The 17,553-nt window shown below is 43.4% G+C and overlaps 1 protein-coding gene across 2 annotated transcripts in view; it reads left to right on the top strand.

The window, feature by feature from the left end:
- Nucleotides 1-9,634, top strand: part of SRGAP1 (SLIT-ROBO Rho GTPase activating protein 1) — a 136,338-nt gene extending 126,704 nt beyond the window's left edge. For both annotated transcript variants that reach the window (XM_071552311.1, XM_071552309.1), the window contains exons 19-22: nt 3,465-3,645; nt 4,204-4,338; nt 4,464-4,809; nt 6,548-9,634. In XM_071552311.1, coding sequence (XP_071408412.1) covers nt 3,465-3,645; nt 4,204-4,338; nt 4,464-4,809; nt 6,548-6,925 — 1,040 coding nt within the window. In that variant the 3' untranslated portion in view covers nt 6,926-9,634. The remainder of the gene's footprint in view (nt 1-3,464; nt 3,646-4,203; nt 4,339-4,463; nt 4,810-6,547) is intronic.
- Nucleotides 9,635-17,553: the final 7,919 nt, after the last annotated feature.

The raw sequence follows: 17,553 nt of genomic DNA, 5'->3' as shown, positions 1-17,553 counted from the left end.
CAGGGTTATTGAAACATAATCCACGGGCTGTGATCAAAAGTGAAAGGATTTATTTTACTTATTGTTTTTTCAAAGTTAAATAACTACAAGTGAATCTCTATGTGCCTACTAGAATAATCTGTAGGGGCTCTGTCAGTAATGCTAGAAATGCTTAATTACAGTTTAGAAAACTACAGGACTTTTTAAAAATTGAAAATTGAATTATGTCTGCAGAGATAAAATATGGTAAATTGGGGAAAAGAGAGCTGGAACTTATAACTGAGCATATAAATACTTCATAACTGCTTTATTTTAAGCATATAAATTACCTTTTTGTTTTCTAAGGTTACTGATGTTCATGTATTTCAGCTGATCACTGAAAAGGGAAGAGGGAAGAAGTTGCATTTTACTGGACTGTTCTCAGTCTTTTTTAATGTGCAGAAAATATCCTTAGAAGGAAAACACATAAGTTTTTTCTTTCTTCTAAATCTGGAAGTGAAATTTAATTTGTGAAGTTCAGCACATTTTTACTCAAGCTAAGACACAAAAAAAAATCTAGCAGTAATTTTGCTGCAGATGAACCTTCACCTAAAAGTGCTTCTGCAGTAAAGATTCAAAGGACATTGTTCATGTTTTGCTAAATCAGTTTTTAGCATATTTCCTTTACCTTCAAATTGCTGGAGATTTTTTATTCTTGTTGGAGTCACTTGGAAAAGGCTGACTAGATTTGCTTTCAAAGGAAGTAAGCATTTCCTGAGGAAGTTAAACAGATGGATTTCTCCTAGGAAAACATACATGCAATTAATATCATACTCTTCACAGATATCTCATATACATAGAGGAAAAATTTAGATGGTAGTTTTGCTGAAAACAAAAATTACAGGCACATGTCAGGCTCTTAAATTCTGTGTCCCCAACACATAGTCATTTTCTTGCCTTTCAGTAGTGCATGTGGTGATCAATATTATGCCCAGTTCTGCTTTGTCAACACCTTGCAATGTTTCTTTGCTTTGTTGTTCCCAATCAGAGAACTGCTGTCCTGAGGACAGGACTTTGAAATGGCAAAGCTGCTCTGTTCTCTGATGGGATGCAGAAGAGGATAAAGACATTAGGAAATAGCATCTTCCCAGGGAGTTCATGGACATCCTTCATCCCTGACACACAGGGTACACTTGGGAAAACTTGAGGAAGCACAAAGCAGAGCAATAGCAACCCCCCCAGAAAAAAGTGCAGAAGATGGTGTCCCCTCCTTTCCTTAGCTCCTTGTGCCCTGAGGTGTAGAGGGGAGTGCAGTGCCACTTCAGTGTTATCACCTCTGTAGGGGTATTAGTACTACATCTGGCACTCCAATCCCAAAATCAAAATTAACACCTCTGCCTTCCCACAACAAACTTCAAAACAGAGTATGGGGTAAAGTATTATAGCCATGCTTTGCCCAGGCAAAGCAAGGGAAGAAAACAAAGAATATCACCAGCCCTTAGATCCTGTGTTGGTGCTGCCATGTGGATGGTCCAGAGCTGGAGTTGCGAGGAAAGAAAACAGAGAGGAGAAAGAGAGACAGAATAAAAAGAGACAAAAGAGAGAGCAAGGGGGCCCAACCTGCTACCTTTTATAGTTCACCTGGTGCAGCCTATTTTATGAATTGGACTTTTGGTTCATTTTGTTCATGTGTGCACAGCCAGCCCTTCTCCAGGAGGTGAACTGGGTGAGGAGTGCTGAGCACAAGTCTCAGGGTGGATCAGGGAGTTTGCTCAGCATGGTGCTGCCCCACCTCTGCAGGACCCTCTCCTCCTGTCACACCTCTTCTGTAGTAGTACTTAAAATGTTTGAGTCAAAACATGCTTAGGTCTGGTCCTCCACAGGCATCCAATAGGGATGCATTTCCAGGAATTAATGCTGTTAGTGCTAGGTTCTTATTGTATTTATGTAAGTGAAGTAATTTCTGCCACCGTGCATTACTTTTGCGTTTGTAACAGAGAATTCCCCATGTCACTCTGTTCTGTCTCTGGAAAGTTTCTGAGTTGGTAACTTCTAAGCACCCCGCAGTTTGTCACTGACAGGAGCTCCTAACGTGACTGCAGAAGCAGCAAACCACAAGACAGCCTTCTGCAAGCTGGACAAGTTATTAAAAAATGAGCTGCAAACTATAACCTCAGTAAAGGTGCTATCATTATGTTTTCATGCTGCAGGATGAAGTTAATTTTAAAAAGGCATTCCTGTGCAAAATGTTGTCATAAAGGGACAGTGACTTTCATTACCAGCCTGGTTCTTTGGGGAATTAAAACCTCAGCAATTTTAATTTGCACCAGACATAAAGTTGCTATGCTAGTCATTAGCCCAGATGTTAATTTCCATCAAAATATTGCTCTAATTATGTAAATAAATCAGTCATTTTGGGCACTCTTGAGTTACTGGAATCATCAAAGTATGTGATTTTTAGAACTGTATTTTACAGGTTCTTTATGTTTTGAGACTGTGATGACAAATTTTAATCTGTTTGAGCTCAGGTGCTTTTGGTTTTGTGCAGAAGAAACTAAAGGTTGTTAAAATCACAGCTGTTTCCTTGACATCCATACAGAGCTCTGATGATACCCACAGGGGTTCTTTGCTGACATCAGTAGGTTTCCATCCCAGGTGTAGGTTACAGGATGGAGTCCAGGACCAGTGTAAGGCTGAATTTACCAGCATTCTGACAGAAGATTAGCCAGGGCTGCTGTAGCCAATGATTGGCTTCAGAAAACACCAGCCTCCCCTGCGGAAACCAGGGCAGCTCAGGATTTTGGAGCACGCACAGCTGCTTTAAGCAACTTGAGGCCACACAGGGACTGCCCCTGTGGAGGGGTCATCCTTAGACAGTCTGGAGCCGTCTGCCTCACTCCCAGAAAGGGTGTTAAGGAAGCACATTAAAGCACTAGGCTTCAGCGTTGTGTAAAATACTAGGTTTTCACTAGGTCTGCATACTTGTCACATGAAAGAAACCCCAGAGCCCAATTAGGCTGAGTATGCCTACTCATTCACAGGGTAATCTTGGCTTCCTTCCTTTGCCACTGCAGATGTTAAAGGTACTACTGTTTACTTTTCCTTTATCTCACTGGTTCCTCGGGCCTTTGATTATTCATCTGAGCTTGTTCATTTTATTTTCGGGGTCTTCATTGCCTAGCCTCCATCCCACTCCCCAGCAATGCAGGAGCCCTTACAGCAAGAGGCAGAGGTCCCTCTCCCAGCAGCAGTTCTTGTAACATTAGAGTATGCTGGTATGTTTTCTGAAGCTTACAACCTTGATGTTTCACATTTGGGACACAGTTTATTGTTTCTTTGTAAGGGACATGTAACTACTGCCTGAAATCTGCCTTAGTTCAGCTGATCTCTGTCAGCTCTGCTCAGAATGAGCATGGAGAAAATGCAAAAAATAGGGTTTATGAAACCAAAATGACACGTAAGGCAGTGTGAAATCTGATATCTGTTCTTCTTCCCTCCCCACCCAGAGTGTGAGCCCATAGAAGCTATTGCCAAGTTCGACTACGTGGGAAGATCTGCACGAGAACTCTCTTTCAAGAAGGGAGCTTCCCTTCTGCTCTATCACCGAGCTTCTGAAGACTGGTGGGAAGGAAGGCACAATGGAATTGATGGTCTTGTCCCTCACCAGTACATAGTGGTGCAGGATATGTAAGCAATGCCTGGTGTGACTAGGTTCTTGGTGACGTGTAAAATCTGAAGCACTTAGCAGTGTTTTACAAATGGGTCAATGACTAGAAGGCTCAGATAGATAAAACATTTGCTTTCTGTGCAGGATACCTCTGTCTTTATTGCTCTGTATTGACAGCTCAATCAAAAACTACTTCTAGGCTAAGCTACTTGTATGGGCATGTTCCCAGTATATTAAGAGACAGATGCTGCTTCACCTGTTTTAATTTTATTATCTCTTTGTAGCAATTGCTGACTTTTAACTTAAGAACAGCAAGACCTGGAGAAATGCAGCCCTGAACTCTTGTTTTATGGTATTAAGCTTTGCCAAGGATGACAAAGTTCTTTACAGAAAGACTATACTCAAAGTGTAAGGAGCTCAGTAAACAGAAGGATTATAGGCAATTTTGGGAGACATGCAAGGGCTGCAGTGCATTGTAACATGTGTGGCTTTCCTAAGGGAATTAAAATCTGGGAGTACCAAGGTGTTCTGTCACACTTCACTCACTGATTTCTCATCTCTCTGTGTGTTCTATTCAGGGATGATACTTTCTCAGATACACTGAGCCAAAAAGCAGACAGTGAGGCCAGCAGTGGACCCATAACTGAGGATAAGTCATCGTCAAAGGACATGAACTCTCCTACTGACCGTCACTCTGATGGGTATTTAGGAAGGTAAGCTTCAGCATAACAAGTATCAGTAGTATTGCTCACACCTAAGTTAACACAATAATTGCTCCTCCACATGCCTATGGTGGGTCACTACAACTTGTTCTATAACCCCTTCTTCATTGGTTCAGGCAAAGAAAGAGATCAGAACCTCCACCTCCTCTAAGACGCCCTGGCAGGAGCAGTGACGGCCACTGCCCAGTGCACCCACCTCACCCTCTCTCCAACTCAGCCATGGAGCTGGGTTCTCCCAACCTGGCAACTCACTGCAGTTCCAGAGCCCTCCTGCAAAATCGCAATCTCAACGCCGACAGCCCTGAAAGGCGCCGTAGGCCTGGACATGGCAGTCTCACCAACATCAGCAGGCATGATTCCCTGAAGAAGATTGATAGCCCTCCAATTAGAAGGTCTACATCATCTGGTCAGTACACAGGCTTCAATGACCATAAACCACTGGACCCAGAGTCAATAGCTCAGGTTTGTGTCCTTTTTGTTGATGTCACTGTCTGATTTTCTGAGGAGCAAATCTCGTGGAATAGCAGAGAGCACGTGCACTGGTAGAAAGGAGTGTGCAGAGGAATATCCTACTTGGCTTCCAAAAGGGAGTGTATGTGAAAAAGATGAGTTAAGTGATCCTGAATAGAAGAAGCACAATGGGGAGTAAAGATTGCAGAGGCAATAAAAAGCAATTGTTTCCCATTATACTGTAATGAAATTGCCTCTGCCACACAAAACACTGGGACAGCATATGATTACAACAGCTATGTAGATTGCTGTGCTTTTTTAAAGGCTGGCCTATTCTGACTTGCATGTAATTAGTGTTCAATTATTTCTCAGTATTGTGAGAATACTGGCTAGTAGTGACTATTGCTATTCAAAGCATAAATTTACAGGCCAGGATCTTGTGGATTTTATGTAGTTTTCATATAGTTCATATATAGTTCATACTGTATCTTGATTTGATGCTTGTAGTAGAACATAATGTGTGAGATGTGGCACCTGTAGAGATCGGGGGCCATGTTATCACTGTGTGAACACTCACTGGTCTCATTCCTGGCAGTGGAGAGGTGAGAAGGATGGAATAGGGAGCACGCTGATCATCACATTGGTCTGTTGTACTGAGCTGGTAACAGCTCTTGAGCAAATAAGATACCTCTGTCTTCAGAACTCAAGTTTGTCTAGGCAGGATAACATGATTACCAGGAGCGCCCTGAGGGTGCAGTATGATTGCAAACACATTTTACAATAATGATGACATTCATGTTTTAAAATTTAATGTACTGGTAATGCTTGTTTTCAAACTCTGCTTCCAGCAAGAAACAGAAGGGACTGTCATGCTTAGGTCAGAAAGCTGAACCATATATTAGGGTTAGAAGGTGTTGCTGTTTTATTTTATTCTAAGTTATTTATTTACTTTCCTAGAATTACATACAAAGCTGTTTGACTTAAGGGTTTTTTTGTGCCTAGACTATTGATTATTTGGCAGTGAGAGAACCCAAACTTTGATTAAACTAAGTGAAAGACACTGTAAGCAGGCAGGGAACACCGGATATTTTAACCTTAGTTGTATCTCAATACCACTGAAAACTAGTAAACTAGAGTCTTGGTGCATTCTTTTAGCATTCATGCCAGAAATCCTGAGGAAAAAAGTATTTTTTCTTAGCTTTGTGTACTGAACAATATCCTGCAGTTTTTTCTGTTTAAGATTTAACTTGGTGAAAGTATAGGAGACAAGAGCTGATAGGCAGATAAGCTTTATTTCCTTAGAAAACCAGTTTTTATAATCCATGTGAGACAGTACAGATCCTGAACATCTGAGGCATGAGATGAGAGAAACTTAGAGTAAGCAAATGGACTACAATTTTTAGTTGTCAGTACCCAAGAGATGACAGAAATCTTTACCACTTAAACACTGCTAAGCAATTATCTGTTGCCCTGACAGTCAATTAAACGGCTTGCAGATTTTAATACATTTTTTTGATTCTCTCATGTAAACAGGTTAAATATTTACAATGTCCAGCCAAAGTTGCCATCTTGTCAATTGTAGTGTCTTTCAAAGAAGTCTGGTGGAAATTTGTTTTAGCACTATAGTACTTGTTACAGGATGGCTGGCCAGTTAATTCATGCATTTTCCGCCTCTTCCCCTTGCTCCTCTGGTGCTTTGCATTCAGTAGCAATTGGAATGACGTGCTACTCTCTCTGTGCTCTGACCCAGGACATCGAGGAGACGATGAACACAGCACTGAATGAGCTCCGTGAGCTGGAGCGGCAGAGCTCAGCAAAACACGCCCCTGATGTTGTGTTGGACACCTTGGAACAGATGAAGAACACCCCCATCCCTGCCACCTCCACAGAGTCGCTCAGCCCTCTCCACAGTGTTGTTCTAAGGAGCTCCGAGCCTCAGATCCGCCGTAGCACTAGTTCTTCCAGTGACACCATGAGTACTTTCAAGCCCATGGTGGCCCCTAGAATGGGAGTGCAGCTAAAACCTCCTGCTCTTAGGCCAAAACCAATTGTTCTTCCAAAAACAAATCCTAGCATAGGACCTTCCCCTCCTTCCCAGGGTCCAGCCGACAAATCTTGCACAATGTAGACAGCTCAGCCACCCACAGTGCCCAGCTGGAGTATACTAGGGAAAGGGATGGATTAACAATAGAAGTCAGGGCTCCGTAACATCATTTGTTCATGTTTGTAACTGGAGAGGCTTTGTTTTTCAGTGTTTTTGAATGTATTGTATGAAAGTAGCTGCATTAACATGGGCATTTGTATTTTGTATGGTTTCAATTAAATGAAAAACTGGACAATTGTGCATAGTTTTAAAAACAAACATAGACTTACTTGAAAACTTGATGCTGCACCATTTGTAATAAAAGAAACACAGATCACAAACAGCTTGCCACGTTGTACCATACTTCACAGTCTGACTGTAGCTGTAAAATAACAGATCCTGCACAAAACTAAGGGGCGGGTCAAGTTCAGGGGAGGTGGGGCCTCTCACTTCTGGGTCACCAAATCTCAAGCAAGTTAGTAAGAACTGAAATCTAGCACGTGAGGATTAAGTGTCACTATGGAATGTCTAAGTCATCTCAGGCCACATTTCTTATTTAAGACACACCAAAAGAAAAATATCACGAAACCCTCACAACTCGTAATTGGCACCGAGTTTTATCTCTCTTGTTGGCAGTCTCACTTAGAGGCAAGCGCTGGATGGAGCTGGAGATCACGTTGCTCTCACTGATACAAAGCAGCATTCCAGGACACAGCTGAAGTACATCCCCAGAACAGTATCTAGAAACTCCTTTTGCTGCCCTCTGTAATGGTGTACCTTTTCCCATGAAGGCAGTCCTTCATTCCCTGATACCTCATTTTTCACAAAAACTAAATTCGTTTGATGTTCATAGTTAAGTGAGCCATTGGCCCACTGTTGGTGGATTAGGCAGGCTGATAGGCAACTTAAAGGATCAACTACACAGTAATTCCAAAAAGTATCCCATTGACTTTATTGCTCAGTGTCCAATTAAAGATGTGATTTGAGTTCTAACAGTCAGAGTTTTGAGCTGACCCAGCTGTGCTGGTTGCCTTGCACAGCACGCTCGGTTGTGCTGATGGCAGCAACACAGGGACCCTGAAGAGGGACTGCCTCCTGCCAGTGGTGCAGGGGCCTCTCATAGGACAGGCAGCTGAGTTACTACTGCCTAGATTCAAGCTGACTAAAGGTTTCCATAACCTCTTTCCTCTCCCTTCCCCTTTTTCTTAAATGACAGAAATCAGTACCTTTCTTATGTCTGTATGAGTGACAACTGTCAACTTTGCATAGCGCTCTGTTGTTAAACTTTGTTAATTGTGAACTAAACATACAGCTGTTTTGCACATTGCGACAGTAAGCCATAATATTATTTCTGTGAATATATTTTCAAATATCCAATCCATAAATAAGCTTCAATGAAGAAAATGGAGGGAAAATCACTTGTGGTCCACCTACAGGAGTACAACTGGCTGTAATTTAAGATCTGTGTTTCCACATATTCTGTGGAACCTCACTATTGGAAAGCTTGAAGTTGTACCACTCACTGTACATAAACAATTGAGTCTGAGGGGAGAAGAGTAGTGACAAAATCTAGTAGACATAATTGCTGAGGTGACAGGAGTAATTTCCTGTTGTTATTTAGGAGCAGCTTATTCCTGCTCTGATTTACACCCTCTAGACAGGTGATGAAATGTGAAGCCCCAGGTGTGAAAAGTACCCTATGAATGGCCTCTGAGTCTCAAACTACTGCTGGTATTTGCAAACCCTTTTCAATCCAGCCACAGACTTTACACACATCTGGGTTAGAAGCAAAGTCAAGCCACCACAGTGGGCTGTGCAGCATCAGCCAGCAAACCCCCATCCTTCTCAACTGTACTGCCTAGTCCTAACACCAGGGCCAGACCCTAAGCCAGGCCAGCCCCAGCTGCAGACCAGCTCTAGTCTGTAGGGTCTACTCACTGGGTTGGGACCAGAGATATTTTCAACTAGTTCCCCAGTTTACTAGACTCAGTGGAACAAAAGTGGAATTTCAGCTTTCATTTACATGCAGTTTTAGTCTAGCGTTTTTAAATTAACCCACCTGGCACAATTGAGATGGATACCTGTATTAAATTGCATAGGGAATTTTGTATGTTTAAATAACTATACCGGACTCCATAATGCTTATATTAGAAATTGTTTAGCAAAAGAAAATATTAGAAACAGTGCATTTAGTGAGTGCATCCACTTAGTGCATTCACACAGTTAAATGTGTAGTTTGATGGTTATTATAGATACTTTAAAGTATAGTAAGTGGATATGTAACAGGAAAGACTGCTACAACTACAGGCGTACTAAAGGGTAACTCCTGCACACCTAATCCAATCAGTATTGTCCTTTACTGTCAAGTTTGATGAATTGCAGTACTGGTAGCTTCCTGCTTGTTGACTGTTACCTACTTGTGTCAATGTACATCTGTAGTATGTACATGTGAAAGTGCCTTTAAATTTTAGAGGAGCTTTAGCTTTGCTCTTGTACTGTTGCATTTCCATGGCATCCTTTCCTGTTCGTGTATGGCTGCATTCCCATTGCATTCCTTCCACTCTTGAAGAACAAATAAAAACATGAAAAATTCACGGTTCTGGAAGAGAAATGTACTGTTAATCTGTTGTGACAATGCACTTTTATGTATAGTACTGTACATTTTTGGCATGTACCATTACAAGCTTCAGTATACATTCAAGTTTGTTCCTCATAGTGTATCTTTATAATAAAGAAGATAGTTCTGTCTGTGTAGTTTTACTGGGTAAACTGCCATATCTTCCAGCGTGGATTGCCAATCTATCTTTACCTCCTACATAAGGGGACAAAAGCAACCCCCAGCCACCCACACCCCACACTGCATCAAGTCTCATCACTCTCATGACTGAAGAAGCACTTGTTCCCAGACAGGCTCTTACCTAACGTACTTTAAGTTGCCACTGCTTTAAGTTCACTCAAGTCCCTCTGTACCTGAAGACCCCACACAAAGACCCATCAACCTCACACAGTTCTGCCTGAACACACATCAAGAGTGGCCAATCCCACTCCCACTGTGTGGGAACCCCCTGCCACCCACTTGGCCAGCACCCTGCCACTCCTCCTCCTGCTCCCTGCAGGAAAAATGGAGTGCAAAAACTCCAGTTTGCATATTTTAAAAACGAAGTGAAAATAATTTTAAAAGTCTACCTGGGGACATTTCTTATGGCAGCAGAAGAGATGCTACACTGGAGTCAGGGTGGAGTGCCACAGGTCAAGGTTATCTTCAGCAACCTTATGTCCGAGAAACGGTGGCAATACACACACAACCTCCCAGCTGGCTTCAGTAACCAGGGGGTCTGTGAGTGTCAGGCTGATGGCTGCATGAGAAGTGTTCAGCCATACATGGGTCAGATTGCTGTCCAGGATGATTCCTGGGCTTTGACTAAAGCTGCCGAGACAGGCCCACCATGCTGCCCAACATACATGTGTTTAGAGGGAGAAGAGCTATTTGGAAATGCATTTCCAATCCTTGCTTTAAAAAAACCCCATCATCCTTGGTTGTTGTTGAGGGCCACCATCTATCTACCTGAAGGAAAAGGAGACACATGGAACTGGCCGAGATCAGGCTGGATGGAGCTTTGAGCAGCCTGGTATAATGGAAAAGGTGTCCCTGCCTATGGCAAAGGTGTTGGAGCTGGATAATATTGAGGGTCTCTTCCCACCCAAACCATTCTACAATTCCATGTCAGGCCACGGGGGGTGGCATGGGGGAAGGGGTACAGCAGCCACCTCCAGCCAGGGCAGGGCTTTCATTCTGAGGATGCCATAATGAGACTCCTCATCGATCAGCCTGTGGTGGCAGCCTTTGTGTCACTGTGTCCTGTGACCTACTTCGAGTATTTCTTCTTGTCCCCTACTGCACAAAAGCTGACTAAGGCATGCAGGAAGGGACAGCAAAGGTCATTCCTTATTCAAGATCCTGCACAGCCCAGAGAATGCATAACCAAATTTCCTCAGTCAGATTATACACCTGTGAAGAGAGGGCCTTACGTGACAGGTTTAAATATGTTTTAAAATAAATAACAAAACAAGAAGAGGGGTCTCCTCCTGTTCCATAACGTGATGTTTTGTTGTTACACTGTGCTGGCTTTTTAACTTCCTTCCAGGTTTTGTAGTGAGAAGAAGCCCAGCTCTCACAGAGACAGCCAAAGCTTTTGGCAGGTAGTAGGGAAACTACTCGTGCTCAAAAAGCAAAGGGGTGGTGAGCTGTTCTGCTGAGAAAAGTGTATCAGTTGGATAGAAAATGAGCAGCAGTGGCAGGGGGGTGTTCAGCTCTCAGGACACTGCTGCAAATCATTGTTTCCCTCAGCCAGCATAAAGAGATCATGGAGGATCTACCCAGTTTTCAGTTCTTCTTGGTAGGGACACATGGTTTGTTACTTTGTGGCTCAGGTTGGACTTACCCTGACCAGAAGGATCCACTGTTGCTCTGTTCAATCACTGCCGCTCTATGGCACAAGCTTTGAAGTTGGTCTGGATGGAACTGACACATAGGGAGCAACTGAAACCAGAAAAGTATTCACTAGTGATAGTAATTGATGAACGTACCATTCTTGTAGGTAGGAATATTTTTTCCATGAACTTGGCTCTTGAAGATAAAAAACTCCCACTATAATATATGGAAGTCCAAACAGATCAACAACTTAGCATCTTAAAATCCAGTTAGCTAAAACAGCTCAATTACTGTTTAAAAAACCAAACAAACCAGCCATTAGTTCAGATATGTCACTGTAACTGCAGCTACTCCCTATTTGGTGTTTTACCCAGGGGCATTTGCAGATCACGCAGCTGCCAGCACCAATCTCCAGCTGACCCAGGATGAGCAAGTTTTCCTGCCAGGCAGCTACGAGACAGCAGTGCCCTTATGACTCAGAGGTGCCCTTCACTGTCACAGCCCCAGTGTCATTGCAGCAGCCTTGGCTCAGCCCTGGCTGCCACCACCCCTCAGCCCTCTCCTGGCAGACAGTCCCACTGGATACCCACCTCCCTGCTGCCCCCAGCACAGTGGTTTGGTTCCTCTCATCCAGCCATCCCACTGAGCAACAAGGCCAAAACCAGTGGAAAGGAGAACAGAAAATGGCAGGTCTCAGAGCAGCCCACCTGATACACTGTCCCCACCAGGTGGGAGAACAAAGCTTGTGTAGTGGCACTAAGCTGGACCCAAGGGAGAGAAGAGCTCTGTATTCCCTCATCTTCTCACTCACTCGGCAGATACAGCAAGAGTCCATGGGCTGGAAGGTGGCACACAGAATTTGATGCTCACTGAGGGATTAAATAGCATTAAATAACATAAACAGGGTCCAGCTGAACTGGACAGGTCGGCGAGTTTTATCTCACCTTTCTCAATATATATATGCAAATTAAAAATGCAGGAATACAGTTTTTACTGTAACTCTGCAGTCAGCTGGGCCTCTGCCCCATGGCTGCACAGGAATGGTGCATCCCATGTTAGTGTCTTCTCCCATGTGACAAGTTGTTCCAGGGGAGACTTAGACTGGATGTTAGGAAAAGTTTCTTCATCAAAAAGGTTGTCAAGCACTGGAACAGGCTGCTCAGGGAAGTGGTTGAGTCATCATCCCTGGAGATATTTAAAAGCCACATAGATGTGGCATTTGGGGACACAGTTTAGTGGTGGGCATGGCAGGGCTGGGTTAATGGTTGTACTCTGTGATCTGAAAGGTCTTGTCCAACCTAAAGGGTTCCATGACTCTGATCCCCAGCTCTGTCACTGCCATCTTCCAGCAGGGTCAGGCCACACTGGTCACTGCAGACACCCGAGAGCAGCTTTCTGGTCCAGGGAAGGAGGTTGTGGGTTTCCATTTTTTTAATTAACAAATTGCATTGATTTTTTCTTTTTTTTTTTAACAAGTAGCACTGTAATGGAATAAGAATACGAAGTACAAGGCAAAACAAATTCAGTTGTAAAATATAGACAAGCTGTGCTGTACAAAAGAGGTCAAACGATTTGGGGATCGAAATCAATAGAGCTGCACTCAGTGCAGTAGTGTGGATAAACCAAAACCAAACACTGCCTGTTCTTTTTTCCATGGAACACATCGATTCCTCCCCTAATATCTGCCATGTGCCTTTTAAATAGTGTACAATGACATCTGTAAACACTGACCAAACAGCATAAAACAGTGATTTACATTTATTTGAATGAATTATGCTCCAGAAGGGACAAATCACTGAGTCCAGCACTGCTCTGAAGACACATTGAAATGGTGAGGCTTTTGGCAGTGACTTTTGGATTGTAATGAAATGGTATTAATGTGTAGGTTGTTACTGGAGTCATGAATAAGGAATTTAAAGCTGCTAAAAATGGAAAATGCCTAAAATCCTTCACAGCTTTGACCTAGAACGGCTGAGTACCTTACAGCAATTCACTGCCATACATATTTAATTGCATTTTTTCCTGCCTACAATGTTTTCAGAGATAGGCCTTACAGTAGCACAAGGGCACCCATGGTAGCCAGCACAGAGGTGAATATGACAGAGCTATCCATCAATAATCACAAGTTTAAGCTGAATTTCACTTGGACATTTTCCTCAGCTCTTTGGGGTTTTTTCCCCTGCATGCTACAACAAGAATGTGCCAAAAATTAATTTCAGACCACTTTTTAATTTGTCATACACATCACAAGGCTTATTTTATGGCTAAGTCAAAGTTATTCTGAGTAAAACTGATTTGTATACAAGGTTACAATCAAGAATATAAACATGACTAATCTGGGGCTGCCAAATCGTGTAGCTAATTCTGAACTCTCTTCCATTCCCTTTTCAAAATTACAAATTAAAACCAAATAAATACATATGTATGTACATATTTCTTGAAAGCACTAAGGCAGGTACATTGCAAAATTCCTGTTACATGTTTTCATTCTGGTTAAGAAAGCACAGTATTGTAGTCTGGTTTGGAGAGGGATGCTCTCCCTCCCTGCACAGTGACAGGCAGCAGCAGGGGGTAAAACACATGCCCCATTGAGGGACCCCCATTTTCACACACCTACAGAACCAACCTCCTGCACCCTCAGGCTGGCAGGTCCTGCCCAGCTTTCTCCAGCCAGACCCTGTATGCAGTGTGCCTTGGTGTGTCTGGACATCATGACAGCTGTCAGTCTTTCAAAATGCTCCCAGTACTAAAAATTAACTTTGTCAAACACTGGAAGCTTAGGAATAGTATAATTTCTTCTTTACTGTAAGCTGAAATGCCATTTGTATCTGTGTACATCCATGAGTTGTGCACATGAAGATGTGCATGCTCAGTGAAGCAGCAGCTGATTTACAAGTTTTTATGTAAAAATTTCAGTATCTTCTGTGCCTACATTGTAATATTGGGTCTCTGGTTCGGCCTCTATAGAAATAACTTGATTTTCTGTTTACATGCCATCAGTTTGGGTAGTTTCTGTTTCACTGTTTACTTTTTCATACTTCAGAGGCACACCAGCAGGCTCCAGTATCTCAATGCAATTTTTGTGTGCACTACAGTTCCATCTCCACTACCAGGTACATTTATTGTTACCCTATGGTAAACTCAATTTTTCCCGAGATCTATTAGCAACGCTAGTCATAGAATAGTTCAGCTATGCTTAATGTGCTTTTCATTCTTAGTTCAATAAAATCCATGTGAAGACAATTCCTGCATGTAATTTAACTTTCCCCCAGTATTTCTGTTTCTTGGTGGAAAAAGAAAGAGGTCTGCTCAGGTCTTACACATTTCCCAGCAGTTGCTGACTGGTCCCGATGTCAGCTGAGGCAGGAGCCCTGTTGAGGGTGCCCGTGCTGGGTGGCAGCACTACCCTGGCTCCTGCATTGCGACCTCCAGGGCTCACCCCAGGTCATCACATCAGCAGGACATTTTGCCCTCTGTCAGCTTGAATGAGACTGTGCATGAGAGTGTCAAAATATATACATGTCCCCTACTATACTCTGAATCCCCTGTGTCATAATCAAAGTAAAACAGCATTCAAACACTGTAGGACACAGTCCACACCTTGCTCCCTTGGAGGAGGACTGGAGACAAATGTGCCTCCTCTACCAGCTACTGAGAGTCAGGAATCACCCCTGAGGCTCTTTGTCCTCTTTGCTAAAGCCAACACAAGCATCTGCAGTGCCCATGGTGGTTCGTTTTTTCCGATGCACACAGAGTACCTGCTTTTTCAAAGCACTGGGTACAGTCATATCTCATCTGAAGAAAGGAAGCATCCCTGTATCAAATAGAACACATAAGGCAGGAAGAACACATTTGTGTGCTGCAGAAATGCTCCCAGAATTAGGTGCTGCAGTTCTGCAGAAGAAAATACAAATCACTTTGGGGTTATTCTTACATGCAGGAATAATATTCAGTGTTGCTTGCAGTACCCTGAGTAAAAGTCAGGGATAGTGAAGTTTGTTCATAACTTCTGTCAAGATAGGGCTGACGTGAGATCTGTGCACTTCTCTCCCCAGGCATTTGTAGTTCAGTCCTGATGGCTTGGAAATGTTGCTCGGTATGAGGCATTGGGGATGTAGGAGAGGTTCCCACAGGTCCCTCCGAGCCGAGGAGTGAGAGAAAACCTGTTCACTCAGAGAGGCTGGAGGAGAAAACACATTTATTGCGCAACCACAAGGGTTTTATAGGATTCTGGGGGGAAGGTGCTGGAACTTGGACAGGATTGGATAAGGGCTCAGGGGAAGGGAGTGACTTGGGTACTTGGCTAGCCAATACGGGAAACAGAAGGATCAAACCCAATAGGAACCAAGGGACTGGGGATGAACGGGCGAGATAATCAGTGAGGCTAGGACAGAGGCAGGAATCGATAGGAGGGGTCGGCGCAGCAGCACCAGCAGCTGCATCGGCAGCTCAAGGCAGAGCAATCTCGATGTTGTGCCACCCTGGCCCGGCCTGGTGGCATCACTCCGGCAGGTCTCAGTGGCAGCTGCAGCAGCAGCAGCAGTGGCAGCTGCAGCAGCAGCATGAGGGGGACGCCCCACGGGCAGGGCAGTCTCTGCCCAGGAGACAATCCCTGCACCTGATCAGCGCGATGGCTCATCAGGAAGGAAGCCTCGTTGGGGAGCACACAGGAGAGGTGGCAACCATGCAGTGGGGGGTGACAATAAAATCTTTGGAACTAAAACCCGTATAGTAAAACGTGTAACTTTCAAACTCCCATCACCAAAGTCTTTCATGTATGCAGTTAATACGGTCCAGGCTGTGTGCCAGCACCGTTCTCCGTGTGGGTCTGTATCAGAACTTCTTCTTTCAATATTTCATAGTCTTGTATGTTTCCCACAGCTCAGAACATCTGCTGGCTGTGCAGCCATGAGCCCTGGCAAGGACATGGTGGCTCCATCCCAGACACTGTGCTCACAGGGTCAGGTGTCCCACTCCACTGGAGGCAAAGGTTAGCAGGGAAAGGACTTTCGTGCAGGATGCTCTAACTAGTAAGAAGACAATTCTGCATTAGACTGGCAAAAATATGGAGCAAAAGATTCAACCAAAGATGCAATGAACCAACTGACTGTCATGTACCCAAGTGCTAGGAGATATTTTGCTGCAGGGTATCCTCGCTGTCAGGAGGGGGTGTCAGGTGGGAAGGTAGCAGCAGAGCCTGGCGGAAATTACAGGACACTTCAAGCACCGTTTTCTCAGACATTTCAACTATTACAAGGGCAGGGAAGGAAAAAAATGTCACTGTAATTCAGGTGAAAAATGATGCTTGAATTCCTATCAAGCTGCCTATCCAACACAAGAGGTTTTGTCTGCTATGTTGCTGAAGGCAGGAGCGGCAGCCCACACTGCAACAGGCCACCGAGGCTGTGCATGGAGTCTGGATCAAGCAGGAGGGGAGACACCAGACATGGACAGGCAATGAAAGGCACCACCAGATTTTCTTCCCACACAGTTGTGATAGTTCTTTTTCCAGGATGATCGTTTGTAATACTGTCCTATTTAACTCAAAGCAGAGAGTTCTTTGGAAACTTTGTTTCCTTTCGTGTATCATTATATCCGCTACTCAGAGTATGAAATACAAAGCAATTTATTTTAAGCTCTAGCTTGTACCTTAGGGTAACTGAATATTAAATATTCATGGTTCAGTTCACAACAGTTTCTCATCATTTTTGTGGGTTTTCCATGGGGTTTACATTTTAAGGGAAGTTGAATGCACATTTCATGGTGGGAGCACTAGCATTTGGCCCAAGGCTCTTGAGCTAGAGCCCAATCACCAACAAGTAAATCTAAATGGAAACACAGGATTTGTTCTATTGCCTTGTGCTACAAAATACACCGTTTGAATTTTTTAAAAGAAAAATCCTCCAAAAGGCCTAAACAAAACTGTCCAACAGCCCCTGAGTAGTTTCTGCTTAAATCTATTTTACAAGTGACATGTGCTCTTCCAGACTTAAACACCAAGCCAGCAAGTTCCACAATCTTACAAGAGACTCAAGAGTTAAAGCCAATTTCACCTTTCATTCTATATATGGGATATTAACTCTACATTGCATGTTTATGAAGTAATGTATACCTAAGTTATAAATTGGAGAAGGCTGGGCTGTAAAGATACCACACACAAATAAGTTCAAGCAGTCAAAAAGTCAACCACAAAGAGAAAACATTATTTCTTACACAGCCGAACACCTCATTAATACAAGAC

Source organism: Pithys albifrons, chromosome 3 (assembly GCF_047495875.1).
Source record: "Pithys albifrons albifrons isolate INPA30051 chromosome 3, PitAlb_v1, whole genome shotgun sequence".
Classification (NCBI taxonomy): Eukaryota; Metazoa; Chordata; class Aves; order Passeriformes; family Thamnophilidae; genus Pithys; species Pithys albifrons.
This window is presented reverse-complemented; position numbering and strand designations above follow the sequence as displayed.